This window comes from Porites lutea, chromosome 11, assembly GCF_958299795.1.
Source record: "Porites lutea chromosome 11, jaPorLute2.1, whole genome shotgun sequence".
NCBI classification, from domain to species: Eukaryota; Metazoa; Cnidaria; class Anthozoa; order Scleractinia; family Poritidae; genus Porites; species Porites lutea.
In genome coordinates, this window is record NC_133211.1 from 14,314,923 (window position 1) to 14,325,591 (window position 10,669).

The 10,669-nt window shown below is 40.8% G+C and overlaps 1 protein-coding gene across 1 annotated transcript; it reads left to right on the forward strand.

Moving 5' to 3' along the window:
- The first annotated feature begins 2,252 nt into the window (after positions 1-2,252).
- Positions 2,253-10,211, forward strand: LOC140951782 (cobalamin binding intrinsic factor-like). The gene is made up of 5 exons (XM_073401131.1): positions 2,253-2,474; positions 6,120-6,781; positions 7,878-8,058; positions 8,502-8,521; positions 9,724-10,211. The coding sequence occupies exons 1-5, from the start codon at positions 2,408-2,410 to the stop codon at positions 10,063-10,065; spliced, it is 1,272 nt and encodes a 423-aa protein (XP_073257232.1). The 5' UTR covers positions 2,253-2,407; the 3' UTR covers positions 10,066-10,211.
- Positions 10,212-10,669: the final 458 nt, after the last annotated feature.

The window sequence follows — 10,669 nt, forward strand, 5'->3', positions numbered from 1 at the left end:
TACGTCACCGAAGAGAATTGACCGAGAGGGACTGGGAAAACGCCGTACAGGGACTAGGCAACAATCGAGTACATTAAAAACCCGCGACTAAGAACCTGCATTTTCCTAAGTTAGCCTAAACCGGTTAGATGGTTATTAGCATAAATTTAGGCTATTTAGGTTCTTATTTTCTGAAGGGAAAAACACACAGCTAACAGTATTTCGTGGTATCCAGCTTTTTCCTTCTATATTATCTGCATACAAGTATATTGCAGTTGGAGGGAAAGATAGATGTCTCCAAAGAGGATCCTGAATGTTCACGTATCTTTTTGCCCAAGTGAATAGAATTTTTTTTATAGATTTTAGAAAATGAAAACCTGTTTCAAATTTTAAGCTAAACAGGTTCTTACATAGAGGGGCATAGCTGGCAAATTTTGGCCTAACCGGGCTCTTAAAAAACCAGGTTCTTAGTTGCGGGTTTTTACTGCATCGTTCTTGACGGAAGTTTGGACGTGTTGAAAATTTTCTTGCCTTAATCAATCCACGTTTTATCTATCCAAGTTTTATTTATCCATGGCTTATCCATTTTTAATCAATCCAGTCCATGTTTTACTAATCCAGTCCAGTACAGTCCTATTTTATAATATGTCCTGTTATGTAGGTTTAAAAAGTAACTTATTTTGGGGATTTTGCTACAGTATTTGAAAAGTCATTGAATTAGGAAAAGTATTAATCTTTCACGCATTCGTAGCAAAACTCGGTAACAGATGTTTTCTGTTGGTTTTCGGCTACCATGTTGAGGGGTACTAACATGGTGTCTCCATAAAGCTCTATAAATTTAGATAAAACATTTCTCCGAATATCTCGCATATGAAAAATTGCACCGACCTGAATCTCGGCGAGGGTCTTTGTATATTTACGTTCTTTTATTTCCCGGATTCTAGACTTGATCTATTGAACGGTTTTGATTTTTATCTTTGATGGCGTGACAGTGAAAATCAGATTCCGGAATCGGTGAAATTTTTGCTTGTGGAATCCGACATCCTGGGCTTTGAAATCCGGAATACAGCTCAAGGAATCCAGAATCCTAGTTCCACTGACAAAGACTAGAATCCAGTAACTGGAATCCGGAATCCGCGGCGTAGAATCCAGAATCCAAGACTGTCTTGGATTAACACACATGCAGCGAGGCAATTATGGCTGGCTCAAGAGTTTCGTTCTCAAAATATCTAGAACGCCATTCTGATTCTCTACCGCACACAGAGCAAACGAATGTTATATTTAGATACATGACAGTCGACAAAATTCATTGTGGGTTGAGCATGACACCCAACCTCGTTCCCAGAGCCTTTCCCTTGAAAATGGAAAAAGCCCTGGGAATGAGGTTTGATGACACCCGCATCCACGCCAGAGCAGAGTGTTCAAATGTCAGCTGTCAAAGGACTTAGATGAGGAAAGCAGAAAAACCGGTTAAGCAAGGACCCTGTAACTTTGGGTGATACGTGTTGGACCTGAAGTGATCACGCGACGTGGTAAGTCTGCACGAGTAAAATAAAGTGATCAACGTACTGAGCAAAAGTGGCAACTGAAAAGCTACATGCAAGATATCATTACTCACCAAACGCTGAACAGTCCGTGCAGAAATACATTGCGACTATAATGCGCTGAAAAGATTACTTAAACGGAATTAACCTGTCCGAAGGTGAGCGATTATTTCAGCGAGAGATTTTTACCTCAACGCGTTAGCGTATACCGTTCCACTAAGCAAACTCTTCACGCCGCGCGATTTTATGGTTATGTGACAGTAGCAATTTTGGCGGGAACTGGCGAGAACGTGGTGGACCTCATAGTAGGCAGCTTGAGCAGAGACGTTTTTGAGCAACGCACGTCAACCGGAAATTGACTTTTTGTATTCTTGGGCAGTGATTTTGCCCTAATTTTAGGGCAAATCGTCTCTATAAGGCAAAGATAAATAGCGATACAAATTTGTTCGCTTCAAGGCATTTTTAATAAAAGGGAGAAGGCCTCACTTCCGTTCGACGTGTGGTCGTTTTGATTGTGGTCACGCATGCTCATTGATACCGCTGTTTCTAAATTCGGTGAAACTCATTTTCGACCCCAGTACTTACGATTCTGACTGCGTGCGTATAAAGCTTCTTTCTTCTCTCCCTGACGGTCATGCGCAGAGCAGATCTGGTTTCGAGATTGTGGTGAAACTCTGTCTGGTGTGGTCGTGACTACCTCGTCCTCAGTCGCTCGCGATCGTTTATTTTGAGGAGAGGGAGATGGGAAGGAGAGAACAAGGGGAAACTGCTCTTGGAACGATGACAAGCAAGTATCACCTTTCCTAAGTTGATCTTTAGCTACTTCCGCCCTCCTTTGGATTTTAGTGTGCGTTGTTCAGGCTTCACCATCGCACCAAGGAATCATGAATTGCCATTTGGAGTCAATTTTGGTATTTTTTACCTTGTTATCCCAAACACAAGGATATTGTGGTAAGGAATCCGATAAGTGCTTTTCAGAATAATAGATTAACAGGGAAAATTGCATCGTTAATGCAAGGCATGAAAAAAATAGATCCTAAAAGGGCAATTTCAAGGCGATCACATTCATAAATATGAGTGATTCACACGTTTTCAGTCAGAACAGTCGTTTTTGACAAGCGATTTGCCTTCTGACAGAACTAGTTTGTTAAGAGTATTTTGACGAGCTTGAAAGCATCGGGCGTTGCGTCAATGGAGACATTTTCTCTGCAATTACGTTTTCGTTTGAAAACACTCTCATAGCGATTTAAGTAATTTGAATTGACGACCCAGTCATTATTTTAATATGTACTTTTCTCGCACAGCAATACATATAGGTATATCTTTTGACCCTGCAAGTTATAAAGCTATAATTGGGAGGGGGCTGGGGGGGGGGGGGGGGGGTCTTGCTGTGAAACTGAGGAAGATAATACGAAATTTTTCCTTGGGTCAGGGGAGGGAGAAAGTGGTTACCACCACACGCGTGGAATTTTAAATAGCTATATTTATTTTGACTATGTGTTCAAAAATAAGTATAGAGTTTTCGGTTCTGAGAATTTCTTTGAAGGATTCGAAGATGACGCCAAGAGTTGTACAAGGAATCATGCTTAACAAGGTGGCGATTTTTTTCATAGTAAGCCCTCCCTGCTCGGGGCCCAGCTGTAATCAAGATTTCAAATTCTCAACTACGTTGGTGAAATGATGACTAATTAACAAGGTAGTTGCCTTACACCAAATGAGTTTTGAAGGGAGCAAGACAGAAAAAAAGTTCATTGAATATCGATTGGCGTTAAACCCTTGCTTCGCTGACCAGGGTAAAGTAGAAGGGCTATCACGTGAAGCCGATTTTTATGCACTTCAGTATCAGGATAAACCACATTCTTTGGGCGAATCCCAGATAACAAACTTTAGCTCGTGTATACCTTGCCTTCAGAGGTCCGTTCTCAAAGAAAAATATCTACGACACCAGCATCCTGCTTCCCTTTTTCCCCGCATGCCAAACCGCAAGGATCGTTCGTTTCTTGCTGCTGGGTACCTTTGCTGTCGAATCAGTTAGTACATGGCCCTCGATAGATCTAGCGAAATTTTAATGTTAATACATTGTAAATACACGACGAAATTCTATTTTTAGGATAAAACACTCATCCATGCCAGAGCCACGCTATCTGGATAGAGTTTCTTGTGTGAAGTTCAAATGTCGATAGTGAAGAGATTTAGATGTGGAAATAAACATGCACGCCAGCACAAGAACCTGTTTTGTGAGATTGCGTGAAATTGAGGCCGGTAAATCGAGTGACAATCGTACGTGTTGGACCACGTGATCACAAGGAGGCTTTGTGTTAAGTACACTGTCGGCTCGAGTAAGATTACGTCCATGTTCAAAGTACAGAGCAAAAGTGACTACATCGAGCAGTCAACATTTCGTGCATGCAGAAACACATTCTATTAAACTAAAGTGCACTGAAATGATCACGTAAACGGAAGTAACCTGACCTGAGCAATGACCTGAGCGATCATTACAGCTTTAGCGTGCTGCGCGCGTGATATGTCGCGGCTTCGCCGCTCGTGCGGCGCGATCAGTTGGATCATTAGGACGAAAAACGTAACTTTCTGGCACCAAAGGTATATTTTTACAATTTAGGCGCGAACTGGCGCGAACGAGGTAGATCTCACAGTTTTCCCACAGGGTAGATAGTCTATCTGACAGCTTGTCAGATAATAGAGGATGTTAGCATCGACAACGAGTACGAGTTCTAGAACGAGATCAACTATTTTGCTTACTGCGCATCCGTTCTGCGCATCTCCACGTTTTCAAGACGTCCTGTCAAGTTGCACTACGACGAGTTCTCACCAAAAACTCGAAGTGGGTAGAACGACTGGGAAGAGCTGGTTTTCAAAGGTAAATTCCGATCGTTTAATGCAGTTTCTTTTCGTTTCTAGCCTCTCTTTATCATCTTGAACATTCCTTATATTATCTTTTATGTAAAATACTGCTTTTGAAGTCGGGGAAAAGCAACCTAACGCGATATTTCCTACACAGAGTAAATTTGCATTTACCCGGGAAAGTTTCATGTCTCTCCACAGGCCTCACAGGCTCACGAGATAACCCCGAAAATTGCCATTATTTGGTCGAAAATAGCCCAACAGTCGAAGATATCAATAAAGAATACTTACTTCTTTATCCAGTGTGGTTGTTGTGTTGAATTTGATGGGAGAATACACAGCCCTTCCTCTGTATAGGCCGCTGTTCGATTTTCGCACACAAATTTTTCCGGTAGACGCAAAATACGACCAAGGTAGGGAATGACCTTGTCGCTAAAACGAAAGCGGCTGAAGCACTCTTCCTCGGAAACTTCATTCAGGTCGAATCTTCGATACTTTCCATGTTCAAATACAGGATAATCTGTGCTGTTTACATCATATAAAGCACAAAATTCTTCTTCGTCCAAAAAACCTTCCATGTAACTGAGTAACAAGCAGTCTTGAACGTTTTTTAGAGTCATTTTTTGTTTTCCAAATTGTTGTGGAAGCGCTACCTCGACTCAAATTTGGCGCCCAGTCATGCGGAATCCCATAATTTTATTTTCTATAAACTCGAACTCGGTGTCATCGCTAACATAGAAAGCTGAGAAAACGACTTCGAGTACGAGTACGGCTTGAAGTCGTTCTCGTATTCGTACTCGTTGTTGATGCTAACATCCTCTAATTAACTAAACAACACGAACGTGATAACCTTTGCCTACTTACATAGCGGTTAATGATGGATTAAGGAAATGCCGCATGCTCAGTGAGATCCGCTTTGAAATATACTCAATCTAAAACTCTCCACCAAAGTCTGGTGTTGTCGTTTTTGCTATGTTTAGTTGCTTGCGTTAGTACACACCAACACTCCGTGCCCTGGAGGCTGGATGTTGAGTAAAAACGTAACCATGTCGATATTCAATCGCGTATGCCAAGGGTAACCTCGATAATCTAAGTAACCATGTCTATATTCAATCGGGATTCAGGGAGCTTGGAATCTTTTGAAATCTACACATATCATTCAGTCCATCGCGTGCAGCCCAACAATATTTGGGACCAATGAAATGAATCAACGTGTGAAGGCGAAATGTAATAAAACAATATTTGAAGTCCAATGTTATACGAAGCTATTTTCGAAGCATTTCGTGTGTCTGTGGGCTTTCTATCGATTAAAAAGTTCTAGTTATTTAGATTCCGCGTAGAAAGAGATGTTTGGTTTGTGTTTAGATACGCTTCGACATGTTTTAACATCTTTCGAGTAGGAAATTTGCGTTGGTTTCCACAACCACATCCTGTAAGAATTACGAAACAAAACGTGATTTGGATTAGGGTCACTAAAAAATAACCCTTGAGATAATAGGCAAGGCTCTTATCGAGCTATCACAAGCACAATGACATGTGTATACCGGCGAGGACACTTTTATCGAGGTTAGTTGTTTTGCGGTGCACTGTACCTTAAAGATCTGTTCTGTGGTTTCCTTTTAACGCTTAAGTTTGTTTTGCCAGATAACAACTGCTATGCATCGGCATGCACTTGAGAATAATTTCATAAGCCCGCGTTCTCCTCCAACATTTAACTAAGCCATATTTTTTTAGGTTCAAGATTCTTTCAGACAAGCCTCACCCGCTCAGCTGTCAAAGCGGCCGAATGGTTGCAAAACCAACAAGACGAAAATGGTACTTACGGGGAAGGGCACGCGACTGCCGTTATACTGCACTCCCTCAGGTTGATTGGGTACCCTGTGGCGAAGGGAGCCAACGTATTGACCGCCGGAATTATTAAGAACGACATAGGCTCTATGCCTGGAGGTAGAGTCGGCTCTTACATACTTGGCGCCATGGCTACCTGCCAAGATCCACATCACGTCAACCAAACTAAATTGATTCGAGCCCTGAAGACCAAACTAGACAAGTACCCTCACTTGGGCTTTAACCATCCCTTCCAGTACAGCTGGGCAGTTATGGCGCTCTGTAGCACCGGAATTGATCTTGGTAAAAAGAAGCTCGCCTACGCGAGGAAAGTGATGAAAAGCAGTAAACAACGGCTGGCCAGAGAAGAAGGCTGTACCGGTGACACGTTGCACATGCAAGTGTTGGCTTTGACATGCGTTGAGAAAACCCTGAAAAGAAATGACTCCAGGTGGCTGAAGGAAAAGATTCGAGACGCCATTAAGAGGGCCAGTGACAGAATTGTGAAAAGTCAAATGAACGACAGCACGTTTGGAGAGAATGTAGTTACAGCAGCTCTTGCCTCTCAGGTGATTAGAGGGAAGGGAGGGAGGGGAGGGGTTGCTTGTTGTACACTCAATCAAATGAGAGAAAATATTGCAGGGGTTAGGGGAGTGGGGATGTTTGATGGGGTGGGGGAGGGGGAAGAGAAAAAGGAAGGGAGTTTCTTCTCCATTTGCTGTCTCTTCTTTTCGCTTCTCTCTTTCCCTTATCCCATAGAAAGGCTTTATACTCAGGCTAAAAATATTAAAAAGAGTTACAGTGCGACTATGCTAACCATTCAGATCAAAGGAATTATGGAATGTCAGCAAAAAAGTAGTTTGAGCCAATCAGCATCGGCTCAAAAGACTTTGTATTTTTATTCATGCCAGACAGATAATTTATTATAATTAAAAAAAGATGCAATTACGTAGAAAGTAATGGCGAGGAGGCCTTCAGGAAAATATATAGCTTGGAGAACTGCCAATTTGACTAACAATAGACGACTGTTTAACTGTGACAATAGACGGATCGAAACGCACCAATGACATCACGAGTCTTCGTAGCCAATAACATCACGGCTTCACTGACAGACGACTAATAACATCGCGGCTTAATTAACCGATCAGATCAATAACGAGAGTATAATACCGTCAACTGACGTGATACAACTCACTTTGACTCTGAAGATGACTACCGCACTGGTTGTCTAAGTGTCAGTCACTGTCAATAACAAAAGTCCTATTCAAGACTACGTTCACCCGGACGATCAAACTCAATCTACTTTTAAAATGACTCCTGGGTTCAAACCTTTCACAGTCTTATATAGCTTATGTTAATTAGGCCTCCTCAAATACAATTTTTCATAGATAACATAAAAATTAGGTGACGGATACAATTATTTATCAGAAGGAAAATAACTTTTAAAAGCTTTCTCTATTCTGATTGATTAGTTTCGTTAAGCTGGCCCTGACTGATAAAGTCGCACTGCAAAACGCCCATTCCTTTGCAAACGTAATCCTATAGGGATTGCATTAACTTGTAATAACTCTATACGGGTAAAAAAGATTCAATAATAATAATTGATAGCACGCAAACCATTTCTTGCTCTTTTAATTTAACATTTTTTTCTTCTCACTCTCACAGGCTCTGTTAGCGGCCGAAGCAACAACAGATCATTGTCCAAAGACCATGGGTTGGCTGGTGTCTCGACAAAAACCCGACGGATCCTTTACTAACCTGCTGGGCACCATGTACGTGCTGCCAAGTTTGATCGGAGCCCTACCGTATGACCTACAGCATATACCTTGCCCTAAGAATACTACAGGTAAACGTTATGACGTGAAACTAGTGTTGGGAATCGGATGAGATTTCATAATCGATCATCGGAAATAATCGGATTCACCCACCCGATCCATCATCGATTATAATCCATTTTGAACGGCCGCTGGACTTTGTTTTAGAACACAACAAAAACATACGAAATGTAAAAGAAAATGGACATATATACAACCCAAGTTTTTAATATATTTTTTGCCACCAAGAAGTTTTATTTTTTCTCGCGATAATCGATTGAACATTTACTGACCATAATCGCTTATGATCGGCACACCATTATCTGAAAGCACTGCATGTATTCACAATGTCCTGCTATCTATTTCACAATAGATACTGAGTACGTTAGCCAATCAGATTCAGCGCGGAATTCTTGATAGCATGCTAGTTGGTTTTTACTAGAATTTAAAATTCTCTTTTTGATCCTGCTTGTAGGTGCCAAGGAAGACACTAAGGTAAGAAATTAAAGTGTGAATTTATCAGCAATTTACAGCTGAAGACCAGAAATTCCAGTTGTGGTTTGACCCCTTGACTCCGTTTGCTTGGTTCGTATAACTTCAGACAAACAAAATTCAAGGACTTTTCAAGAACATTTCCAGGACAAATCGCAGTTTTCAAGAACTAAGATAAATTCAATAAATCGGCATTCTTTGACCCCCTTTTGATTGGCTAAAACACTCAATGGAGTCAATTACGATTTTTACTTCTTCAGCCATGTTTGATCACATTATTTCATTACTACTTCCCGTAACACCACTTTGCAAAATGGCAACAGTCACTGGGTATGACTTGCAGTTGCATCTGAAAAATAATATATCGTTCATGCACAAAAAAAAATTTACCCTGGTTTTTACGCTACTCGTGAGTTTTACAGGTTCTTAGACCGAGGATGAGCTAAATTTCCCTCTGCAAAATAATCTTATTTCACAGACAATGATGCGGTGTAAAGAGACCAAAGTAGTGAATTTCAAGGACTTTTTAAGACCTTATGAAGAAATAAGTACTTTTCAAGGACCTTAACCGAATTCAAGGATTTTTCAAGACGACTATAAAATTCAAGACCTTTCCAAGATTGTACGAACCATGGTTGGGCAAGCATAAGAAAAACGTGCTAATGTTTGTTTTGATTCATTTTTTCCCACTGTCTATACCTTGTGAAAGGTTCTGGTTGTATACACTCTCGAGTAGACTTCGCTGCATTTTCCTCAGGATTAAATTTGATCGTTGAACGTTTATGTACTAGAGGTAATCATTGATTACGGATCCGCGTTCGTCACTTACGGGAACGAAATCGAGTCGAAAGGAGTCAGTTTCCCGGCCGAGATGCCCCTGATAAAATCAGTGGGTGCGGCTAATTGGTAGTCGCCCACGATCCCTCGAAAATTTGTGGCTTTGTACCACTGGAACACCAAGATTAGGATGTGTTCTGACGAACGCCATGAGCAGTGATTTTGTTACAAATAGTTATGGTGAGTCCTGGGACTCATCTTGCGAAAAATCATGAGTCCCAGTTTTTTCCACAAAAACACTGTTCAGTTCGATCGATTGATGTTTGCGTTTTGCTTGCCATGAATTATTGATCACTGTATGAGATGTTCATGTAAACGACGTTTCCTATAATAATTATTTTGACCAGCGCAATTTCTTTAATCCGCAGATGATAAACGTTTGTGTGGAGCTGCAGTTTGAAGTAAACAAGTACTCAAAAGGAAAAACCCCTCCTCCCCGCGCATGCGTCAACGTACTGAAGGGCACAAACGCGCATGACATACTGACAATGGCCGTAAAGGAACATCCTTGCTACAAGTTCACTGTTAAAATGACGTCGTGGGGCCGAAGTATAATGTCTATTTGTGACATTACGCGAAGACCCGTAGATAAATACTACTGGATGATCAAAATCAACGGCAAATCCGCCACAACAGGAATCGATAACCTCAGACCTTCAGATGGCTCTCATTTGCTTTTTGAATACAAAAAGCTTTATTGGGGCGAGTAAGATTTTCACAGGTTAAGATTAGCTTTCAGGTGGTTAATTTGACTGACTGAATCGTTTCATTCTAGGCAGTAAGTGGCAGTGTAGTTTGAGAAAGTGTACTTTGTAATGGATTTTCAGCAATCTAAATTCATTTTTATTCATTGTTAAGGACTAATAAATAGATTTGGAAGTTAAAACTGAGCTCTTCTCAGTTAATTTATTGAATTGAGGAGTTTCTTTTTTGTGTGCTGCAATGCCTTTGTTACGACCAACTAGATTTGCTCTACCCATTTAGATTAGCCCTGCTATTTGCTGGTAGGGTGGTATGTAACTTTTCGATCTGTTGTTGAACAAACTTGAATAAACTTTATAATGGTGTAAAATATTGTAGAGGAGATGCAACTGGACGTAACTTAAAGCTTAAGATATTTTAACTCGCAGACAGGTTTGCTCACAAGAATTTACCTGAAGAAAAAAATCGGCTTATAAAACGTACAGGGTTCGTACCCTTTTATGAACGAAAAATTTGAGGATTTTCAAGGACACATTTCCCATTTTTCAAGGACCTCATTCGGTACAAAAAAAACCCTTGAGTCTATGTTATTTTTAGCTCTTCCACAACATG